Here is a 25,891-nt window from a genome sequence, read left to right as displayed (position 1 = left end):
AAATACAAACACCGTATCGCATCCATGAAACATGGCTTCATTATTTTACTCTAAATATGATCATGATTTAGTAATTGAGCGCCATAATGTATCAAATAAAAGTTAAATCTACTGACTGACACGTGGAATCATCAAGGAAGTGTTTAGTGAGGGCATAAATCAAGCAGGCAGTGGGGCTATTCTCTCATAAACCTCTGTACAGTTTGACCAGAGGAGTCGCCTCCTGGTGGCCATCACAAAGAATGCAGGTTTAAGAAACTACATTGGCTTCATTTTTCAGACTTGGAGGCAGTGCTTTTCTTTTATAGCCGATATATAGCAACGTCCTATCAGTCAGCCCACAACAGTAACAAAAGAATCACTAAACCTAAAGCGCATGAGCTGTACACACACAAAAACACCCAACCTTGCACAGTGTAAATCAGTAGGCGGAATAAATAGAGAACACATAATACATCAAGATTAATCTCTTTATTATGTACACTTATTACGATATCAATTCCATTATCATCCATCATTAGGCACCTTATATGTAGATAGATTGGGGGAAGAGACTTCGCTCACATGCCTGTTACAAAAGCACTCGGAGCAGAATTGAAACATGCTATCAGCTGGGCAGAAAACAAATCTGAGATTTGTCCTCTGTTTAAATTCTGTTTGAGGTGTCATTCGTTTACATGTATTTACGCATAACTAATGTGAAAGATGTCAGCGGCTGTGACTACGCTTCCTGTTAACTGATGCGTGCGCTGCTTGAATTGTCACTCTGTGTATGTGCTTGTGCATTTGTTTAAGTCTGTGTCCTTGAATGGATTTTACACGTGTGTCAGCATGTGTGAAAGTGCTTGTGCAATAACTGTGTGTGTGAGGTTTGCACTGGGGATCTCTTGTGTAACAGTGCACTGTGTATCAGTGTCTGCGAGTGTGTGCCAAAACTCTTAGGGGCACTAGAAGTCTGTAAGGCCAGTTCAGGCAAGTTCCTAGACACCTTGGTACAGGTGCCACAACTCAAGCTGGTTATACCTGGAATATTAGAGCCAGCAAAAACGGTGGAAACTTTCCCCTCATGCCTCTGGAGTTGAATCTATTCCGTCGCTTCCCTCCCTGCAAGTAGGGAACACACCCTCTGGAGAATATCAATACAAAATCAATATTTTACTCCCTACACCCTGGGTTATCATAGTGCTGCAGTCTGGCATATGGATCACTAAGACACAGTGCTACATTTGTTATGCAGTGGAATGCCTGCAAGCAAATTGACCCCATTTTTTTTTTTAATTTGGGAAAATTCATTTCAAAGACACTTTGGAAGGAAATATATTTTGATATGAATGCTCTGAATAATCCTTTACAGCCACACTGAAGTGCTGAGCTGAAAGCGAGTTAGAAAGCAGAGTGCTTTCTTTACTGGACTACCATCGAAAATGATGAAATTCTATGCAACTGTTTCATATACTGGAAGATCAGAGAAGTCAGGGTTGATTTCGTTTCCTACTAAATTTTAAGAATGCCTGGACATTTGCCTTGTCAGGTTCTTGTGTGCTTTTGACCATATCCAAACATGCTTTTCCTTTCTTGCCAAGAGTTCTTGCCATATCCTTCTCCTTTTTCAATTCAGGGCTGCGGGGGGAGTTGGAGCCTATCCCAGCTGTCGTATAGCGCAAGAAGCAGGGTACACCCTGGATGGGTCACCAGTCTATCGCAGGGATAACACAGAGAGACAGCCAACCATTCACACTCACATTCCCGCCTACAACCAGTTTGGAATTACCCAAATGTGCATGTCTTTGGACTGTGGGAGGAAGCTGGAGTACTTGGACATGAGTGCTCCCCATGAAAAACCCCACCCAGCGGATTCAAACCCAGGACCCTCTTGCTGTGACGTGATAGTGCTAACCACCACGCCACCGTGCTTCTCCTAGTATAACTCCTATGTCCAATAAAGATTAGCAAACTGGTTGGAAACTGGTACAGCTAGCTTTGGTCTGTGTGAACATAACAAGACCCACCTTCTTTCTCTTTTCTACAGATTTTAAAGTTTTTGAAGTGCTGGTATATAGATTCTGTTGTATGCTAAGCTAAGCTAACAGGTTGCTGCATGAAACCTTCTACAGGTAGACATGAGAGTTAAACTGATACAATAGTTTAACTTTTTAAACAGTAAGATATGTTTTTTACAATTTCAAGACTTTATTCTGATCTTATTCTGTCATCTAGTCTTATTCTTATTACAAGAAAACTCCTTAACTTAAAATGTAACCTCTTAGATTGACACCAGCTAGATGTTTAATTGACTGGTAACGCTTTTTTAGTTTTTTTGCTATGCTGAGCTAGAGCTAGATTTGTACATCAATATGTGCTATGACAAAGATATCAGAGATACCTAGTAACAAGTTTGGTGATGCCCGTTTGATGCTGCTCACAAATGACTAATGATTATAGTATCATAAATACCCAATACCTCTCTAAGCTAATATGCTAGCTCAAAACCAGTGCTACAACTTAGCCACATGTTTCTACCTTTCCACTGACACAACAAGACCTTACATGTTGTACAGCTTGTTTTCTTTAGGTCTTCTAATCCCAAAATTGGTGATTTGTTTCAGTGAATAACACCTCCATGAATATATCACCCTCCACTGATTCTTTGACACATGGTGGCAGATCCGCACACCTCTACTCAGCAACTCTTTACCAATTCAAACCATTCCTTCAAGTTTGTTTATGGACATTTTCCAAAGAAAAGGAAATCAAGTAGTAAAGAAATCAAACTTAAAGGAAGCTTCAGCCCTCCTCCTTTTCCCTGCTGTAGCCTTGACAGCCATGGACACAGCACCACCACCCAACCGTGAAATAACCACTTGTGTTTTAGCCCAAACAACTCCATTCCTGTGACTGTCAGCATCCCCCCCCCGTGGTTTTTGTAATCCTGGAGGACCAACTGTATGTCCCGAAGAACTGATCAATACTATTCAATCTGCTTGCAAGTCTGTGCTGCATTAGGCCGTGCCTGCTATACAAACCATGCATGGGTGGACACAGAAGGACCTGTGTGCAAATGGAATTCCACTAAAATGTGATGGCTCTCAGGGGTCGACCCTGGTTTTGTTTTTTTCCCACCCTGTATTCTCCTCCAACTGCAGCTGCTATTTTTTTAATGTGCCTTTGATTGACAGAGCCCGTCCAGGAAAGAAAAAGATGTTGCCGTGACAACAGCTCCTGCTACACCAGCGTGGATGCGAGCTTTTGATAAATATCACTCTGATACACTGAAATCAGCGGCTAACACTGAAAGGTCATTATATTGGCTACAGATTTTTATAATGTCTTTACACTCACAGACATAATGAAGTGGTCCAAGTTACAGCTGTTTTGTTTCGTTACAGACAAATGTGCTTTTAAGTGCTGTTAAAACGTCTATAACATCAACAGTGAGTGGCCATTATTCACATTGACAGTAGAGATTTGAGTTTCCCATCTGACATAAATAGGATGCGGTGTATGTTCCCAATATGACTGAGAAAAAACATTTCCATGTTGAGCTTTTGCACACAGCACGTCTTCTTACTACACTATTTTCAATATATCTCATCTAAAAATAGTTTCAAGCAGTGAGATGGAAAGCAGACAAAGCAATAAAGAGTTGGTGAAACAGAGGGGAGGAAATGAAAAAGGCTCCTCTTTTGTTATCTCTGATGTCTTTTCTTCTTTTTTTCTCTCTCCTCATTAGAGTAAAGAATTTCAAGTCAAAGCCCCTCTTTGTTCAAGGAGCCCTTTTGCTTTGCCTTCTTCTTCGTCTTTTTTTTCTTTCAGCCAACCCCCCTTTGGGTTGCCAAATTAGTTTACCTACTAGCACCACGCTTTCAGTGACACTGAGGGACTTTCCTCCTTGTAGTTCATCTCCGTTTCAGGCTCTGCTTCATCTCCATTGGATTGCTTTTCGCAACGGTGTCACTCGTTTCAGGGAGCCAACTTAAGCGTACCTAATGTGATGCCAGGTTCAGTCTTTATTCTCCTACTAAATGTTGTTTGTTTTCACAGTGAAGTTCTCTCAGGCTTACTGTCTACCCGTAGATATATACAATATAGAGGGCAGAGGGAGACACAATGGACACTTCACCGGGTGTTGTCAAACACTGTTCACAGGATCTATGCATAGAATGAGAAAGAGGAAGGACACTAAAGCACATACATGGTTGTGTGTGTTTTGGTGTTCTCCTCTTATGTTTGAGGAAGTACAATCTGGAAATATGGAGGAAGAAAGGTAGAAAGGGAAGTATAGAGTAGTATAATAGCAGTCCTACGGACAGTCTTTTTTGCTGCTTTTCTGAGAGTCCTCAGCGGGGTAGAACCGGGATCGGTAATACAGCACAAGAGTACGCACGGGAGAAAACACACATTAAAGTGCTACGATGAAGGAGCTAACATGCCACAAACAGTTCAGGACTTGTGTTTGAGTGATTGGAAAGTGGGTTATACTGTAGATGTCACTTTTTACTGTAGGGATAGATAGGCGGCGGCGGTTAAAGAGCCTTAAAAGCACAGACAAAGCAGAAATTATCTCTGTGCTCAAATACTTTTTGGAAACCTTGTTAGGCTAGAGTTCTGGGAGAAGGAGTGAAGAGAGCTATGAGAGAAGTCAGTGTGTGAGAGGTCTGGTGAAGGTTTGGCTGCAAAGGGCAGGAATGACTGGGGATGGGGCGCCTGCAATGGAAAATACTGGTCAGGCTCTGAGAAGCTGCGAGCAATTGTTTGAACTGCGAGGAAACAGCGAGTCAGAACTTGTGAGAGTTCACAGGAGTGGCTGGGACGAAGGCATGGTTTCTATCCAGATCGGTCTTTGGAGGAATAGAGGTTGGACACTGAAGAGATGGAGAGCTGCGATAGGTCCAGGAAGAAGTGTAGGTGGGTGTCGACAAGGCGATGCATGTCAGCGTCCTTTTGCGGCTGGGAAGCCCTTCTCCATCAATCTACGGTGAAGACGGAGTGCACTCCAGAGAGGCTGCAGAAAATGAGAAAAAAAAGAACATTGGAAAAAGTTTATGAGAAAAAAAAATCTTCAGAAAACACAGTCCCAGCTGAGACGAGGTTGAGAAAAATCAGAAATGGCAAGAAGGAGAAAAATAAGATAAAAACAGAAGAGCAAAAACAGAAACGATGAGGACCATCTCTGGAGGAGCGGGGAGAAGGGTTCAAAACGAAACCAGGCAAAGTGACGTAGATGAGAGAGGAAATTAAGAAGTTGAGATCAAACAGAGAAGGAAAAAAAACCAGAAAGGGCTGAGATAACAAGCATAGGCACAGTAAGGCATAAAAATGGATCTGGTGGGGTGGTGGTGGGATGGGTGGAATTAGAAAAATAGAAGAGAGAGGCGCGAGATAAGAGAGACAGGATAAAAGAGAGAAAGCGGGAGAGCGAGCGAGGGGGAGGACGAATGAAAAGAGGAGACATAATTATAAAATGGCACGAGAAAATCAATGCAGTGGGCATCATTGTGCTTGCAGGAGCCGTACAAAGGGAGGTGGAGAGCAGCAGTGTGTCCATCAAACAAGTACACACCAGCACATGGTAGTGTCTCTGTCTCACACACACACACACACATAAGCACTTCAAATGCAGAGTGAAGACAAGGAGGATGAGTCAGGCAGATGAAGCGGAGAGAGACAAGTGACATTTAGAGCTCACTCGGAGCATGTGAAGACAAGGCATAAAGATACATGCCAACCCTGCCTCTGACAACAGCTTTTGTATGTGTGTGTGTGTGTGTGTGCATGTGTGTGAGAGAGTGTGAGTGTGAATGCAGAGCTTGGTGCAACAGATTTGTGACTTTATACGTTACTCTTTTCAACAGTGACAGCTGAAGCTCAGGGCAAACAGCTAACACAAAACTGAGATGTATTTTTAAAACTTTTAAAAGTACAGTTCGGATCTTTAAAGTTCAAAAGCCAATACTTTGATGTACCTTGACAGTACTCCATTATTAGAATTAGAACCCGTGTATTATAATCCACTTTAAACAAATGAAAAAAGCAAAATGTAAGCAAAAGTACTCAATTTTTCACTTCCAACTATAAAATATAATTTTATGTGACTAATCCTTTGCTTTACTTTAATAAAATATAAGAAGTCTTGTTGTTTTGTAATCACTTTAAAACTAAAGTTCTTCTGACTTGAGTGTTTTTGGCTTAAAAGAAAAAAAGTTGAATAAATGCTCGGGTCAGACTCTTTTCAAAGGTCACCTATTACTTATATTTCTAGCTCAATATTTTTTTAGATGCTTTGCATGATTCACAGGTTAAAATGAATCGAATGATCTGATACTGGCTCTTTGTACATCCACCAAGTTTCTCCGCTTTGTTCCGATTGGCTGTTGCTCACGCACAGACGGCTGGAGCCGTTTACCTCAGATAATCATATAAAGGAATAGCCTCTGTCTTTGACATCATAAACATCCAAGAATAAAAAAAACAGTCTTAAACAGAGCAGTGTAAAGCCTGAGCTTTTGGCTCATAAGGAATACTCGTCCACATGCTGACACCAAAAATGTGAAAATCTGGCAATGTGTAATATGAGCATCCATCACTGTAACAGTATGCATATGGCAGGTTTAAAAAAAAAAGGAAAAGTATCAAAGATCTGCTTTAAAGAAACAAGATTAACACATCAGCAGACTTCCCAGTGCGCGCTGTTTGACATTTGAATCTGTCATGAGAGTCTTCTTTTCATTGTATAAAAAAACCCCCCAACAACCCTACGATATAATAGAAACATGCTGTGAATCTGTTCATGAGTTATGGCTGTTTCTTTTCAAAATAATCCAAACAGTAGTATTTATGATGATGGTTTGTACTTTATCTGTAACTGTTACTGGATGCAGTCTCATATATTGTCTTTCTCTGGTACAAAGCTGCAGCTATAAGTTCTTGTCACATTAAAAGAAAAACTACTAATTATTTTGTGTAACTCCAATTCCCACCAAAATGTTGTGTAACTATGTAGAATGTAAGTAAAAACATGTGTTATTCACAAATATGTTACTTACAATAGAACGCACATCAGATGTTAAAAGTGGTTACAATTTTACCATTTCATGAAAAATTATTAGCTCATATGATATTTTACATTTAATAGCAGCAGCACATCTCAAAAATGCTGGGAAGTGAGCAACAACAGGCTGGAGAAGGAAGTGGTACTAAAAGGAAACAGCTGGAAAAACATTTTGAAACTAATCAGGTTAATTGGCAGCGGGTCAGAAACATGATTGGGTATAAAAAGAGCATCTGAGAGAGGCAGCGTTACCAGAAGTAAAGATGGGCACAGGTTCACCAATCTGCAAATAACTATGTCTGTGACAAATTGAGGAAAAATTTGGTGTGAAATTATGAAGACTCTGAATATCTCATTATCTATAGCACATAATATCAGTCAAAGATGATGAAAATCTGAGCAATCTCTGTGTGCAGGGGACCAGGTCAAAAATCAGTATTGGACGCCCACAATTTCTGGGGCCTAAGGCAGAACTGGACTGGATGCATCAGTGCCTAAAGAATTGTCAGCTTGCACATCTGCAAAGGCGCCATCAGTGCTGAAAGGCTCATCCAGGTTTTAAAGCGACATAAGATCCTATCGAGACGGCATCTTTTTTAGGGAAAGCCTTGCATATTTCAGCAAGACAATGTTACCCCATACTACTGCTGTTACAACAACATGGCTTCAGAATAGAAGAGTTTAGTTGGTGAACTGGTCTGCCTGGAGTCCACATCTTTTACCATCTGAAAACATTTGTCTGGTTATGAAATGAAAACTACAACAAAGAAGATCTAGAACTGTTGAGCAGCTCGAATCAGGTGAGAATGGGACAAAATTCCTCTCCAGCAACTGGTTCCCTTAAGTTCCCAGATGTTTACGGTCTGTATTTAAAAGAAGACGGGAGGATACAAAGTGGGGAAACATGTCTTAACTTTTTAAAGATGCGTCTCTGCCAGTGCAAAAAAAAGCAGAGATGAGATTCTTATCCTTATCACGAAGGAGGGGGTAGACTTCCCTAGCGAACTCTGGAGCTATGTTGTCAGGGGCAACATGGCTGCTGGTACTGGCTCTACTGGCCGGGTGACAAGCTAAACTAAGTATATTTCATAAGGCCTCTATGGAAACAACAACCACCACCTTGCTACCTGGATCTGGGTTCCAGGCACCCCACCCAAGATCCAGACCTGGGGGAGGGGTGAACTGCTACTGGTCGGGCATTAGTTCATGAAGTCAGGCTTGGCTCAACTCCAGTGAGCCACATGTGCCGGCCCTACTGCAGACCCACCACCCAAAGGATCAAGCAGCTGTGGAAGTTGAAGGCTTTGGCTTCCAATACCTGCTTACTTAAAGTCTTAGGTTCAAAGTTTTTTTCCTCCCACATACTGAGTTTTAACATGCTACTAATCTAACCCTCAGCCATATAAATAAAAGCACTGCAGCGTTAAATACTGTTAGAAATACACCTGAGACTGTCCGGCAATGATTAGCTTGTTTAAGGAGTGTAGGAGTTGAGTGACGCATGCTCAGAAGCATGTATACATCATGTCAGCCGGTGCACACACAACTGGGTGCACACTCTTACTCCTTGTTAACTGCATTAGTGCCAGGGCTTATCGGTGCGGCAGGACCACACACCACAAAAGGCTGAAATTCATTACAGTCGTAGGAGGGCCCTGACAAGCTGTCAGCATGTTCGAAATGTTCTTCAAATCCCGCCCTCCCTTTAGAGGTTCGCTCTGTCTTCTGAGGATCGGGAGAGTACTCAGAGCTATCTGTTTACCCACACACACTCACGCGTGCACACGCGCGCACACACACGTACACGTCTCCTGGTCTACATCTTAATTTCAAGGATAGTTTGCATTGTCACACGCAGAAGCAAACGTCTACATTTACGAAACAAAACGAAAAAAACCCTCTTAATTTCATGGGTAGTTTACATTGGCCATCACACACACACACACACACACACACACACACACAAATAGAGCACACGGTGTATGCAAACACATTACTCTGACATAGTGCTAAATGGAGAGCAGGCCCAGAGGTGCAGTTCAATGACATACTCTGTATTTCCAATTTATGTTGGTGTCACTGCGTCTCTATTGGCTGCCACCAAACACACACGCACACATACACACACACACACACACACACACACACTGCATCTCAATATAAGGGATAGTTTGCAGTTATGACTAGACAAAACATTTCCCTGAATGCCACAGAGATTACTGTTGCCATAAAACCACGCGAAACAATAAAACCATAACTCCTCGTAGATCCTTTATTTTAATATATTTTCCAATCTACTTGAACCAGTAAAAAGCAGAGTTTAAAAAAAATTGGAGTATGAGGATACTTTAGCTAGCACTGTTTCAGTCTTCAAGGACAGAAAAGGGCAAAGTACTTTGAAAAATCTTTTCTTTAACATAATTACTATAATCTGCCAAACCTAAATTAAACTGAGCAGCATGTGAATGCCTCCCTGACATAAGTGTGGAGCGTGTGTGTGTGCGCGCACCAGCATTTGACAGAAAATTATGATTTCGGCATGCGTCTGTGATGTGTAATCGCAAGTGTATGTGCGTGTGTGAGTGAATGAGAGGCAGAGAACAGTTGGTTTGTCTCCAGTTAAACTCACCAATTACAAAACCCACTTTTCATGTTTACGGCCCATACGCAGGGAAAACTGATATATTACTAATGTTCTGTTTCACAGTGTATTTCACACGGATTCCATCTCATGGCCATATGTTCGTATGTTCAAACATAAAGCTTGCAGGCCTACAACACATGCACACAAACTCTCTTGTATCGACAGCGGCTCGCTCTTCCATGCCACCGGTATGAATGATCAACGTGATTTGCTTCTATTAACACATGAGCAGCTTTATAGAAACAAGGAGTTAAATGTCCAGATCATCAAATTTTCCCCGTCTGTCTTCCTGCCACACTTCACTCACGCTGTCATTGCCGTCTTTTTCTCCCCCCCCCACTCCTTCGTCTCCTCTGCAGCTCGCACCCATGCATTTGTAATCAGAGCTGTCTTGCTTGTTCAATCAAAGCACACCTCAGTGTGCGGCTTCATCTGCCGCCTCTCTGCTGCGTGCCGCGTCTCGATGTGAAAATGTAAACGAGGACGCGGTTGCGCTGATTCTGTCCGCCCTGCTTTGAACTATCTGCTCCATACGGGCTGGATCCTGCACCTGGTGCTGGTGTCCTGCTGCCGGGTCACATTAAGATGAGTTTTCAAAGGATTGCTCTTCATTATCGACAAATCCCACGGAAAGACGAATCCACAGCATCAAGTGTCATCTATGTAGTAAAAGTCTGCCGAGACAGGAGCTCCATTTATGTCCGCAAAACAAAAAAAAAAATACAACTGAGCCACGGCGTTGCACTGACTAACAGGTTCCTTCATTACAATGAATGTGGGCACTGTAGTTTATTTTGAGCCAGTCCCACACACAGATTATTATTGCAACAAATGTGCATAAATGTGTGGCTGAATGTAGTCCAATGAATACACAAATACGCCAACAAATTTAACTCAGTTTACTCTTGTTGGAGTTATTTTTGCTACAATATAATTAGTGTCATGCACTCTATACCAAACACACAATCATGGTTAACCACATTTAGCTGAACATCTGTCTTCTGTGGCCTTCAACTGAACACCTTTGGGAATTAGATGTTTTAGATGTCCACCGCAAGCAAAGCAGCGAGTGAGGGAAAATCATTTGGAGGAATGGTGTTCAGTCCCTCCAGCAGAATCCGAGAGACTTTTAGATCAATGCTGGGGATATATAAAGAGTTTGGTGGCACCTTACTAGTTGATAGTGTTTTTTGCTTGAATTTATAATCAATTAATTAATTTTGACCTGTTAAATGTACCAATCGATGATTTTCTTATTTAAGATATGTAGATACTCGAGCCTCCGCCGTGCTCAGATAAGCTTTATGGAGCCTCGTCTTCCAGCATCTGTTTAAAATAGGTCATCTTATTCTGCGAGTCAGAGCAAGCATGCCTGCTTCTCTTCCTGCCCTGATTTCAACAACATAAACAACTGACGGGATGTTTCCCCTTCTCCGTCTCTCCATCTATCTCTATAAAGCAGAGCTCCTCATCAGCGTAACCCAGAGAGGTTAAATAAATAAGTTTATTTTATGCAGAGCGAGCGAGAGGGGAACAGAAGTCCTCAAAGTGCTTGTATTTTGGTTTTCTAACTCGTGTCAAGTTGAATTTGTTTGCTACTGTGCCTTTTCCAGTGCCACCTGCCAACACATACAGTGACACACACTCGCACTTTGCACATGCACAGACCTCGCCTCCATGGTTCGGCTTCCTTCAGTTGCTCAGCAGGGCACTGTCAAACTGAGCTCAGCACTGTGCTGCTCTATCATGCAGGATATCTCTACAGAAACAAAGCTGTCACGGTCGTCAGGGCCTTAAAAAAAAGTGATACAAAGAAGCAAAAAGTGAAACAGTAAAAACAAGATTTTCATTTATTTCAGAACATCTATGCTGACATTTGTTTGTATCTATATTTTTAAGCATGTCTATGTGGGGGAAGTTTGTGTAGATATGCTTTTAGATCACTGACTCCCAAAGTGTGGTCCACAGCCCCCTAGTGAACCATTAAGGCACAGCAGGTGGGCCACGAGATGCCTTTTACAATAAATATTTAAACAGAACCAATGAAACAAAGCAATGGAATTTAAATGTTACACATTATTCTGGATTTTCTGATATTAAAGAAAGCAGGTTTGGGGATCTCTACAGCACATCACCCACATGGACCCCAGTATGAAGGTCCTGATGTTTGGTTTTGTGTATTTTTTGCAACCTCTTCAGGCAGGGCTACATCTAAAATTTGCTTGTTTACTTGCTAAAATGAGACTCAAGTAAGAGCAGATCATTATGATAAACGAAAAATGACATATAACTCTGAATGTTATATTCCAGTTCTTGAAATGGTTTCGATTGACGGAATCAAGGCGGAAACACAACAGACACTCGACAATTTGTTACTTCTAGAGCTAAAACAACAATGAAATTAAACAACTGGGTCAACATTTGGTTGTTGTGATTAATACCAACTCAGGATGCTTACTGCAAATGGTAAGTGACATTACTTATCTTCAATTTTGCAAATAAAAACATTTGCAAAATTCAAATTTGTCTCAATTAGTGGAAGCTGACACGGATCCCTTACATAACTAAAGTTATTTTTTTGAGCATTGCAGGCAGTGCTGCAAATTAGTGAGCAGATCTTCATTATCTATTAAACTGGATTCAGAAGACTGAAGATGTTGGTACTTATTTTGTACACGAGAAATATTCAAACTGCAGTTTTTTTTAAAAAAATTGCAAACTCCTTCAGAAATGCAGCTATAGACTGTAACAGAAAATCTCAAGTAACTTTTCAGGGGATTTCATTCACATCTTCATCAGAGTTTTGCAGTTCCATACATACCAAGGAAGTTTGCCTTTAAAACCTACACATTTTGGTTGAAAGCTGAACAGCTTAAATCTCTTAGTCTGCCAGTCTGGTCAAACGTGGTTAAACGTTGCTGCTTTTGCTAGTCAGCCCCAGATAGAAGGTACTAGTTGATTATTATTATTTCATTATTGTACAGTGAGCTTGCTCTCCCTGTGAGCAGATGTTGTAAATGAGTAGATTTGGAAAGTAAACAACTGTGCTAACTAGCGTTGTTCTGTAATTCTTTCATGTAATGTTAAAAAAAGTCAAGTTTGTCAGAATAAACTGGAACATAACAAGTCAGATGAAGCCACAGGTAACAATATTCTACACCAAGATGTTCATGCTAGCATGGAAGAAACCAAGGCTACTGCTGCTAGCATTGCTAAGGTTAGCCAAACCCTAGAAACTCCCAACACTGTGTTTGCAACATCACATACAGCACAAACGGCTGCAACATTCAAAGCAGGATTTTATTAATGAGGAATGTGATCAACGGTTTCATATAGCACTTAATGTATTTGTTTGCAGGACATTTTCCATCCTATCCATGAATTTGAAAATCATCCCAAACAACATAAAACATACATTTAAGTTTGTATCATTGTAAATTACACTCGTTCTGAGAAAAAGTGCAAACCTAGTTGCTGAAGACGTGATTTTGTTGATACATGGATCTTGATTGTTAAACCATTTTTTTTAACATTAACATATTTCAAAGAACAGTAACTATGCACTGAAAGTTGTATCCCACAACATATGTACCATGCTGTCATTAAATATATTTAACTTGGAAAAGGAAGGGACAAATCCATAAGATCACACGGACAAAGAGGAAGGGACATAAACGAGCGATATGCTAACACCACAGGTGGACTGAAGATCAGTCCTCTTTCATACATTTTGTATCTTTTAATCTTTTGTCACTCTAACCAACACAACATACATATACAACATATCAAGAGAAAACAAATTCAAAGTTTTCTTATTTTGATCATATAAGCATTTATGTTTGATTTTCACAGTTACATTATATTCCACTGCTAGCATCTTTGTCTGAGACAGCACTAACGTTAGCGCTGATTTGCTATGCTGTTACCATACATGTAACACAAAAATTACAAATAACATTTCTCTAATCTCAAGTATTTATTTGCCATATTTATTTAATAATCTACAAATAAAATAACATATCCATGCTATCTTGTGCAACCCTGCTCTAATTTTAGCCATGTTACCATATCACTTTTATTAAAACAACCATAAATGTTTTTGTTAGGTCACAAGGGTTAAATCTATTGCCCTTGCAATAGATTTAATTATTACATGAGTCATAAGGTTTTAAAATAAATACCGAAATTACAAAAAATAAATATTTGTGTCTATTGAAAAGTTGGACAAGGTAGATTTTGAAAGTTGGTTAACTTAATAGAAATGAAGTCTTATCTAAAATCGAATTAGTATTCAGTATGATACTGATTACCTTTAACTTAAATGTCAATGAAACAGTATTTTTAAACAGGGTTGTGCCAAGCACAGCACAAAGCAGCTAATATATCTCTCATAAAGTATGCCTTTAATGCCTGAGCTGGACAAATCTAATTTTGTGTTGATTTATTATTTGTTTTTCTTAAACAGACAAACCGAGGCATTCGACGATTTCACTAGAATCAATAAACTATTTGACAACTAGAGCTAAGCAGTTGTTTAGAGCAACTCATTTGAAATACAAAATGACAGATAAACTATATGGTGACAAATAATTTTCACAGTTTGGTATATTTCTGTTTTTCTTAAGTGATTTACTCAAAAGCCAACCCCTGAGGAGAAATGTAAAGGAAAAAAGAAAGACTCTAGCACTGTGGACTAAAAAAAAGAAAAGCTTAAAACACGTGAGTAGAGTCAATGAGAGAACTATATGAAGTACCCTCAGCTCACAGGTTTCTGCTGACACTGATAAATACCTGAGGAATGGGACACAGTCGAGAGGTTGGCTATGCCGTCATTAACCTTGTAAAACCTCAGCTTGTGCTCGTGATTAACGATGCCCCATTATATGCTGCTAAACAGCAGCAGAGGAGGGTTTCGTCCCCCATACCAAAACACCACAATACTGCTTTTCAGGCAAAGTCTTCCTGGGCTTGACAACGTTGTCCTGCAGGGAACTGAGGGTTTAAAAAAAAAAGGCCTAACATTTTAGCATCAGCTAAAAAAGATTAGTTGGCAAGTTACAGAATGACCCACTGTGTCCTAATATCCTCTGACTGCTTCTTCTTTGCGTGCCACTTACATGTTTCCCCTCCCAGTCTTGTTCAAAGGTCTGTTATTGTTTATTACAATAGACCTCAGTGGAGTCCCCGTAGAAAGCTCAGTGATAAGCAAAATACTCTGACACAGAAAAGAGGCTTTTACCATATGAAAGGCAGGGAGAAGAAAAAGGAGAGAGAGAAACGGGAAACAGATAAAGTGAGAACAGATAGAGGTGCTGGGATGGGGCGGCAATGTGCGGAGTGAAGGATGCATGTGGGTGAGAGAGTAAAAGTAAGAGGGGAGAGAGTGTGTGGCGGGCGGGATGGGGGAGATAAAGGCAGAGCTGTATTCCCCGATGTGGTTTCTGTGCGTTGCTCTTCGCAGCTCCTGCTCCAAGGATTACTGCATTTACACTTCAACTTAAAAATAGCCCCCGTGATAATTTATTTAGCTTGAGCACGCCATCCAGCATTGTGTTTCCTGAGAGTAGACTTTTCCCTATCCGAGTCTCTATGAGATTCTTCCTCACTTTTCCCCCCCTTCACTATAGCGATGATATTCTTTTTATCTCCAATTCCCTAAGAAAGTATCTCTCTCTAAAAAATATATATAAAAAAAATCACAAATAAACACACTGGCCATGTTTGCCCGCACAAAACTTTAAACTAGCTATACAATACTTTTACATAAACCTTAGATATACAGACTCAGTGCAGTGGATCAATACCTCTCAGCTACACCTTAGCAGGTACCACACAGCTATGTGTTTGTGAGTCTGTGGACACATTTTTTAATATTATCCCTGCATAACATGACAACTGATTGATTACAAAGAGTCTCGTCACGAGCCACAGACCTTCCATTGCTGTTGACAAGAAAATGTCCTATAATAGCGGATGCCACTCATATCACCATCCTTGGAGTCTTCATGCATTTGATCTTGGTGTTACTGGATATACATGCTGTGCAGTGACACGAGCCTCCAGACTTTGCACCCAACATGCACCTAACTTTGTTTTTTGCACTTTATTATATTCTTTAAGCAGGAGAGAGACAGAAGTAAGTGAAACAATAGAAACAAACAAGAAAATAGACCGAGCCCAAGATGCCGATTTGGACACAATACAATATAATCACTATTATTACCCATTGTGTTTGCCTGCGTTTATTTTCAAAATTAAAGACATGACAGAGCTGCAAAGGATTAAGATACAAGTAATACAAATTACGCGATGTCCCAACGTAACACTAGAGCTTTGGTTGACAAAGCGATACATAACCTTTATTACACAATAATTTCTAGCAATTTCAAAATAGATTTGGCTACTTTAGCTCTTCAACCCAAAGTATAAGCAATGAAAGCGGCATAAATAGTTTGTAACACAAAGAGTAACCTCTGTATGCTTACAAAAGCAAACAAAGAGGCTAAAAAGTGTAATATAATGTAAAACTGTACATTTTATTCATAAATGGGCCTTTGCCTGGCAGATTAAAGGTTTCTTTTGAGATAAATTCAGTTTAATAATCTAATGTAATATAATAACTTTTAATATCACTGCATCTTTTAAAACTCTGCTTCTGAGGTGTCCACGTTCTTCATTAATAAATATCTGGTTACGGCATCTATCTAAGGTCAGGTTCTGAGAGGGTTATACATGACTTTATCTCAGCTATTGTAATGGCCTTTTTATTGGTGCAACTGGTCCAGAAAATGCTGCTGCAGGCCTCCTTACTGTAACCAGTAAAAGCAAGATCACATCTCCCCTGTTCTGACCTCCCTTCACTGGCTCTTTGCGAACTTCAAGATTGATTTTAACATTTTATCGTATGTTTTAAAATTTCTTAATGGGATAACGCCGCAATATCTTACCTCTTAACACTTTATGTCCCGTCAAGGTCACAGAGGTCTACAGACCAGTTACCGCCATCATTCTGTTCTTATTGTCTGACTCTTTTATTTTATGAATGTCATTTTGGTCAGCTCTACCATTTTAAATGTGCTTTATAAATAAAGTCGGACTGCATCAGTATTTTTTACAGAAATTCAGCTGTTATACGTGTGGTTTCCCAATATCGCGGTGTATCCCATGCTTAACTTTCCCAGTCCCACCATGCTATCACAGCTCGATGTGTAGCTATGTGAAAATTCTCCATGGAGTGTAACCAAAGCCAATGGACATGAGAGAAATTAGCGTTACCAGAACAATTCTGATTCTAGGACAAGCCCCTAAGCCAATGATATACTGCTCAAGTGAAGAAAGCAATACTATTACCACAGTGCTATCCAATTTGCCCTTGGGGTACGCCTTAAAATGTACTTTGAGAATACTTGAAGGAAATGATCCCACTCAAGCTTCTCAGTTGATGCGGCGCCTATCTAGACTCAAACAGGGCATGTTCAAAGTCAACAGCACTTAAATATAAGATATGGGAGGGGGGCTTCAAATAGCACAGACAAAAAGGCTTGGTTGCTATTTTCGAACGGGGAAAGTGCTTCAGTAGCCGAGGTTAAAGGGGATCATCAGTCTTCGTGGCACAGTGAATCTCATTTTCCACAGAAATTTGATGACTCGACAACAGGGAGGACGGCCATGATGTAGACAGAGGGAGCAGGGAAGTGGTGCTCAAAATAAGGAAAAAACTGCAATGTGTTTCACTCAGCATTTTCTCTTTTCTGTCTGTCTCTCTCTCTCACCTTCTGTCTCTCACTACAGAAACCCTGCGAGCTGTTGGTGAATAATGATGACCTCACATCACCATGGCTCTGAAACACTGGCAACTCTTGTTTCCCTTTGTCACTGGAGTAATGGGATCTTATTTCTCAGTATCAGGTCTCTGCTCTTCTACTAACTGTGAACAGTTGTGTTGAAGATGGCACCGCTTGTTGCCTTCTGTTCAAAGTGACCGCCAATGATTGAAAACAAATTAGGCAGAGGAAAACAAAGAGGGATTCGAGATGCTTTAGCTAGCTACATCACCTTGTGGCCCAAATATGAAAAAAAATAATGTAAAACAGACTCGAGAGGTTTGACCATTGTTAGTTATTGTTATGCTGACAATGTTCCCATTATTGCACGGTACATAAGCCAATCTGTAAGCTAGAATAATGGCTACTGCTTGTGTTTGAGTTATGCTAGCTGTGCTATGCTAGCTTGGTCCAAGCATTTCCCTGTGATTGACTTTTAAAGTTATTGACCTGCTTTAAAATGCTACACTTTGAACAAAACTGGAACAAGATGATGATGAAGAAGCGACCTAATTGAAACACAACATTGTTCTTGTACTGCTGTGATGAACTAGTTTTAGCTTGTTAGCCTATATACATACTAAATAGGAGGGAATTCCAATCATTGGAGTTTATGGTAATGGAAAAGCTTTTAGGGTTGGAGGACTACTGCAGCCAAATAATGGTATTTGAAAGGACTAATTCAGTGAGTGGATAGTAGAGGTGGGATGTAACCAAGTACAAATACTAACTGTACTCAAGTGGATTTTAAAAATGTTCTTTATTTTCTTGAGTATTTTTATCTGTACTTTCTACTCAACAGATGTAAGCAGGGGGGAAGAATAACACAAAAAAGCATGCTTACCTTAAGTAAACCTCTAGTGTGGACCTCATATCACCTACTTTGAGCCAGCTCATCACAATGAAGTCAATAACCTATAATTTAGGCAACAGCAAATACAGCTTTTTTTCTTTTTATTTCTGTTTGTTTTTCTGTTTTTCTCTGTTTGTGTTCTACATAACGGATGGTCAGGCTGACTCCACTAATTACAGTTATAATTTAAGTTGAAATAACATTTTTATTTCCTTGTATTGTATGTTGTTGTATTGTATGTTGTTTTTTCTATGTTAATTTGGCACATGGTTTAGTTTCCTGTGGACCAAAATGCCTGTTTCAAACACCCTCCAACGAATTACTTTGTCCTTAATACTTATATTTCAAATATACATTTCAAAGTCTGTATCTTTCACTTTTACATAAGTCATTAAAGTACTTCAGCTTCTACCAAAGTACTTTTTTTAAGTGAAGAACATTTGTACTTTAGCCACCTTTGTTTTGATAGGTGTAGATGCTAATAAATATAGCCTTTTTAAAAAAAATTTAATTATTGTTTTTTAAACAATTAATTTTTTACCTTTACCCAAGAAGGGTAAAAAATATCTTAAGAACAAGAGTACAATGAGAACAGTTAGAGTGGCCTTGTCAGGCTCTAGATGTATGAACTAAATGAATGAAGCCTATATCTTGAAATGGCTACATTATGCTAAAAGGTGTTATTTTCATGCGAGGCTAAAAAATGCCTGAGAAAATGACTTAATATAATATGAAGTGTATTTTGCGGTGTAATAATGTTTATCTAATGTAATTGCACATTTTTTTTATTGTTGCAAGCATTCTGTCAGTTTCATATAACAACAAAATGACTTGCATGAAATTATCATAAGCAAACTGCTGAAAACCACAACCAAAGACATTTTCTTTGTGTTTTCCTCAATTCCCATTTAATCTGACTCATGCATCCGTTTTGTCCCTAAAGGCACCATTTCCACTGATGGGATCATTATCCTCTTTCACGCAGTGACAACGTAAAGAAACAGTTTTCAGCATTTGGTTGCAGTTACCAAAGGTGCACTATTGAAAATATACATTCTCTTGTCAATTTAGCCAGTGGAAGAGATACATTAAGGAAGTGATGAAGCTCTCGCTAGTCTCTTCGGAGAGGACGCTGTGTATACTCGGTAGATAAATCGGTCTGGTAGCGCAATAAAGCCTTCCTCTCAGCGACATAACCAATCACCATGAAAGAAAATTTCATTTTCCTCTCTGCTGAAAACTTTTGGAAGCACTTTAATTCCTCTTGAGTGGCTCTGGGATTTCAAGTTTAAACTAATTTGCCTGTCTTGTAATTAAATAAGAAATCAATTCTACAAACAATTAGTTCCGCTGGTGCATCCAAGCCAGTTGAGTGTGCAAATGCTCATGTGTGTGTGCATACAGTAGTGTTCATGCACATTTCTCAGGGTGTTTGCTGTGTGGGCGGAAGAAAATCACTTTCTGTGAGAGTGATTGCTTTCTTTGCTTTGTGAATCTGAAAAATGCAGGCATACCTTAACCCGTCGTCACGTTAAGAACTCTGTAATTCATCAGTACAAGACATCTGTAACAAACATGAATACTGCAGACTGCTATCGGTGTTGCTGATTACCTAAACGAACTGCCCGGTTTAGACTTTACCGCTGCTCTTGCAATACTCTAGCAATAACGCTGAGGACCTGAATCGAGTGTCACACAATTGTGACATATTTTATACAAAATAAAGTTTTGCATAGGCTTCTTTGCTTTTTCCATACACCTCCCACAATGTATTTGAACAGCCTGCAGACAACAGGTATGCATTCAGTTCGAGTGGGAGGAGAGAGCGATACAGATAATGATAGGAACATTATAGTAACTGCAATAAAACAAGTATCTTCAGGCAAAAACAGGGAGCACTACTTCCCCTACTAATTTTTGGCTGCATTTCCATGAGACATGTTTACTGTGAGTGGCAAATTAGCATCTGCACTCTCTTGCAGGGTTATCCCTGCACAATTGTTGCACGTCAGCACATAATGCTGAGCGTTCTTTTGCCTTAAAGCTGCACTAATTAATATTTTAAACAAACAAAATCTTCACGCGCAATGTACTCTGTACAATGCCTGCTGAAAAGCTAATGTCAGACACATAATTTTTGCAGATATCTGGAGAGATTTGTATAAGAGTTCTTATATAAGCACGGAAGCGCAAACAACTCAAAATACATGCAAATGTAGCACCTTAGGGCTGTTTGCTGTCTTTCTAATGTTGTGTTTCTGCCACATACAGTCTTTGTTTTACAAATTTCTGATATCCAAATTAGTAATTCAACACAAGCCGTAACTGCAATGCAAGCAAACGAGTTAATTTTGTTCTTGTTATACTTTTGATTGATGCAACTAATTACAACAGAAGACAGCTCAAACCCATTTTTCACTCTTGTAATAACTGATATCAAAATAATGCAAAACCTGCTTCCACTGAACTCCTAACAGGTCACTGTGGATTTTCCTATATTGTAAGGCAGTGCTCAGTCTTCATGTGCTGACACCGAAATCTTCCCACCAGTCCCTCACACCCTCCCTGCTTCAAAATAAATCACCTGAAGTAATTGTGTATTCTGGGTACGCCGCCTGCCCCGCCTGACTCCGTAGCATTAAACGTGTATTTACCAGCTAGGGGTCTGAATACGTGACGAAGCTCCTGGTTTCCCAGCGGGGCCATACCTGCCACGACTACACCGCATCGCCCTTGAGCTAGACACTTTTAACCTTAGCAGAACACACAGGCACAACATGTCGAGTAGACTATGTATAAATGGATATAATGTTGGTGTCAGGGTGTGCGGGTCCCAGCGGATACAGAGGAGGCCATCTGCAGGCAATGAAGGAACCATATGATGAATATTAATCATCAAATGTGCAGCATATCTGGGGAGACTGTTGTAAAGAAATACATCCGGGTGGGAATTGAACATATACATTCATTACCAATCAATAGTGCCATACCTGCTGTTGCAACGAGGCAGTGTGCTCTAGCATGGCCTCCAGTCAGAGAACTGTAGTTAGAGCTTTATGTGTTTGTGCGCGCCCAAGTGTGTTCAAATTACACGCACATTACACCGCATGCGACAATGGTGGTCCTACTGTGCAAGGGGCTAGCGCTGCTCTCTGGTGTGTGTCTTTTTTGAGGCACACACATCTCCTGATAACACACTCTCCAGTGTCTACCTGTAGCTTCATAATATGTCTGGGTCAACAGACATTGGTAACGCAGAGGGAGGTTAATGTGAAGCAGACAGTGTATCTGCTTCACTGCTGGCAACCATCAGCATTGTTTGCTAGATGTATTAGACACAGTTGGTGAACAGCGCTAGCAGAGCTGCACCCATTTGGATACAGTTTGAGGCATCTGACAAACTTGAGATTTGCTCTCCAACACAGAAACATGCATTACAACAATCTCCAGAACTTTGAATTTTTGATTTTTGTTGATTTTTTTCAAATGGACAAGCAGAAAAACGTGAATATCAAATTATTATTAAGTCAAATTTGTTATTTTTCAGGGTGTCAAACAAGGCTTTTGCATGAGAAATTTTATGCATGCACTTTGCAATGTAAGGTAAAGACCTCACAATATTAAAAAGAAATGCCCCCTACGAGCAAGCACTCGGTGACAGTGGAAAGGAAAAACTCCCTTTTAACAGGAAGAAACCTCCAGCAGAACTTCATGTTTTATTATGTGTGAAACATTGATTTCACCCCCCAACCCCCCCGTTTGTTTTGTCTGCTGATGGCTTAGAATGTAAAATATCAGAAGATTGTGCCAAAGGCCCCGTTGCATTCTCTCAGAGCCCTCTGTGGCTTCAGAAAAGGATTTGGTTTGCACACCTTTAGCATATTTGAAGTCAGATACTGTATTGCAAAATCAGGAGAGCTAATGAATCAACTGATGGCATAAAAAATACATTTGACCCATCAAATTCAGTTTTAAACAGGCTCATTAGAAGACTGTACAAGTTGTCCTTCAAAGATAAAAGCAAGACTGAAGTAGGCAGAGGATTACTGCAGGGTATGAAGGAGTCTACTATTGTACAAGTGAAACCGACTGCTTATGCTGAAGAACTTGAGTGCAATAGCTGATTTTTTGGTTTTTTTTAAATTTTTAATTTTTTTTGAGACTGAAACTGGTCTCTTTGGGAAGTGAAAGTGAAGCGAGGGAACATTTGCACAAATGATGACTAATCGCCAAAGCCTTGTTTGCACACGCCCCCCACAAATAAACGTGTCACCTGTTTTCACCGCCTACTTGACACTGAGTAATCACACAGTGAGAGACATCTGCCATGTTACTGGATGGCAGCGTTTCATCCCACATCACTCCTAGCCAGTTTGAAGAGAGAAAATAAGTGCCACAGGAAGCACTGTGGGCTTGGGACTGACCCCTTAACACCAAGGGCCTCTATCAAGGCTTTTCTTAGCAGTGTATTAATAGGCAAGCTATAAAGGGGTTTTCTTAGAAAGTCTTCCACATATTGGGTGTGAACTCATACAGAAGAATACCTTCTATGGCCAGAAATAATATACTAACTGGTTATACTAAATGGGAAGAAGTAACAGCACAAAAACGGTGTTGCAGATGGAAGCAAAGGAGAAAGGAACAACCTAAAAACATGGAAACTATGGCTGGAACAAAGTACTAAATGAATGTGGCAAAGTGGGAGGTATACAAAGGACTTGAACAAGAGAGAAGACTCAGTATAGCTTTTGAAAATGTCTTTGGCTAACATGTGTGGCAGATGGTTAGGGTAGAATTAAAACACAAGCAAAACACCAAACAGTAAAGAGAATCAAAGAAAAGCGTTTCAGAGTCTAGTTACTGCGTGTCCCTGCGTCTTCTTCTACAATACCTCTACCTAACCACACTATGTAGGTTCAAATACACACTGAATAATTTAGAAACGCTATTTGACCCTGGTTTGCAGCGACGTAGGCTATATCAATAGGATCAGATGAAATTCAGGTACGCTGGATATGAGCCAGTACTCTAATGAAGGGCTATTACATATCCTTCTGATAACAAGCCTGGCTTTTCTGCTTCTTCAAGTGTAAGGCTAAGACTGGGGAGAAATGACTGAAGTACAGAAAGAAATGCAAATTAGGGTTTTTTTTCCTCAAGCATCCACTTTATGATAATCACATCTCTACAAGAAATGAGATGATTTGAGAAAACTTGGGGATGCCTAATTACAAACCTGAGAAGAAAGATTAATTTATTTCAGAGGCCATGAGTGTGTGTGTCTGTGACACAGGTTACTGGAGACGTGCTATTTTCTTTCATTGAAATACATCTCGACACACTTACTCGCGTCTTTTGCCATTTGGGGTTGAGCAGTTAGCACAACACTGACACAATTATCTTGAGAATTTGATGCGATGAACGTGTCGCCTGTTTATACATTCAGCAGGCACGCAGACGCATTTGCATTTATTTGAGGCTGTGCTTGTAAGAAAAACGTAATTCAAATATTCACCTCACTTTTAGCTGTTTTTTTGGGTTTTTTCTTTTGGTTTCCAGCAATTCCAGAGAGAAATATCAGATTCTAAATGCTGCACTTCACAGACTAGATGCTAAGGTTGTCTACTATGCTGAAAACTGTTCCATGCTGAGGTGAGACTAATCCAAAACTCTGCCGCAATGCTATTTTGAAATATTCTAACAAACATATCTAAAATACAAAAGTAAGTTGTATGTTTCTGCTTCTAAAAAAATCTTCTAGGATGAAAAACATGGGTAGACACTGAATTAGCCCCTCAAAATTTACTGTATGTTAAGCAACTCAATTTCAATTAAAAAAACAACAGGAAATCACATTCATATAATACAAGATGCATAAATGGTGCAGTATATTAACAGCTAGAAATCTATACTGGTAATTACTGAGAGTATAAAAGTTAAAGCACTTTGCATATAAATAGAGATACCATGTAAATACTGCAATAAAAGTATAATCTGTTTTCAGAAAGAACACCATCACTAGATTCAGTTAGGCCCCACTCACACGGCCCGGTTGGCGATCAACTGGCAACCACAGGTCACAAGGGGAAAATGTGCACTGTATTCTCCGACTGGTTGTTAGTAATTACTGGAAGTTGCCCTAAAACTGATTGCTAAAGCAGCCCAATTCACACACACCTTTAGACCGATCAGTGATCCCCTGGTAACTGCCCTGAACCGGAGAAAAAAAGTGTGTTTTGCAACCAATTGGCAAATGGTCATTGGAGGTTGCTGGCAGTCTCTAGCCTGAAAATGACTGCAAACACAGTGCTGCACTGACAACCTCCTTGCAAGTGTTTGGTTGCTAGTAGTTGAAGCAGCTGCTAGTAGTGCACTGATGACTTATCTACCAATCCCTTCCCTAAGATGTCATGAAAGTGTGAAAAAAACAGGATGTTCGCCATCAAAGTAAAAGCCGACCCTTCTAAAATGTGTTGGATTGCACAACTTTTACTTTACAGGCCAATTTTTGTCTATTTCCCATTTGGGTCCCATGTTTCACTACAGTTTGGGGACAAGTGAAGACAAATAGGCGTCTTTTGTGCAAACTATGAGGAACTGCAGCAATCTGCAAGTGACCAAAGCAATCACAGGAGGTTTTTGGTGTAGCTCCCTCTTTATGATAATTTCATTGTCTGGGAACATTTCGCAGGTGCTGTACCAACTTTTACAATTTTTAAAGTTCTCAACAAAAATGGAACAGCTTACAGGTTTGAGGAGGCACACTCTGTTGACTGATTTGAGAAGAGCAGCCTGGTCCTTAAAACCAACAAGCCTAAAGAGTTGATCAAAGGCTTCAGGAAAACTGGAAGTACCTTCACATACATGGACAAGCAGTTGAGAGTGGAGAAACTAAAGTTTCTTGGACTCACCTTATCCAACCTCCTGACATAGACCTTCAACACTAGTAAAAAAAAAGCCCACCATCGACGGCATCCTCACAAACGGTATAATGGTGTGGCACAGAAGCTGCACACCTGCTGAGCTGAAGGATCAACACCGAATGGTGAAGACTGCACAGTGTGTAGTAGGGCTGGAGCTCCCACACCTAGAGGATGTCTACAACAACCGTCTGAGGGAGAAGACAGCTTCATTTCAGACATGTCACACCCCGATCACCCTCTATTTGAACTTTTGCCATCAGACGAATGATACAGACTTACACAATCCCACACAAACAGACTGAGGAACAGCTTTTTCCCCAGCGCTGTAGCCTCCATCACCTCTCACCCAACACACATACACTACAATAACTTGCACTGATAACAGCTTTCAGGACTTTCATTCCATCCTATCTAATGATTAGATAAATAATCTTTTATCTGCTTTATTGTTATTATAGTCTATTTATTGCTTTTTGTACTATTTGTACAAAATTTTGTTGTACTTGAATAATGACAATAAAGATTATTCTATTCTGTTTTTGTGCAGTTAGGCTGTTTTAGTTGCTTTTGCCTCTTATATGGTATATGTAGTTTTTCATG

At 40.0% G+C, this 25,891-nt stretch overlaps 1 protein-coding gene across 3 annotated transcripts in view; it reads right to left on the bottom strand.

The window, feature by feature from the left end:
- Nucleotides 1-456: 456 nt before the first annotated feature.
- samd12 (sterile alpha motif domain containing 12) overlaps nt 457-25,891 on the bottom strand; it is a 124,168-nt gene continuing 98,733 nt past the window's right edge. For all 3 annotated transcript variants that reach the window (XM_019351012.2, XM_019351013.2, XM_005452717.4), the window contains exon 5: nt 457-5,002. In XM_019351012.2, coding sequence (XP_019206557.1) covers nt 4,971-5,002 — 32 coding nt within the window. In that variant the 3' untranslated portion in view covers nt 457-4,970. The remainder of the gene's footprint in view (nt 5,003-25,891) is intronic.

Source organism: Oreochromis niloticus, linkage group LG22, assembly GCF_001858045.2.
Source record: "Oreochromis niloticus isolate F11D_XX linkage group LG22, O_niloticus_UMD_NMBU, whole genome shotgun sequence".
Lineage (NCBI taxonomy): Eukaryota > Metazoa > Chordata > Actinopteri > Cichliformes > Cichlidae > Oreochromis > Oreochromis niloticus.
Note: the sequence above shows the minus strand (reverse complement) of the source record. Positions and strands in the feature narration are given on the sequence as shown.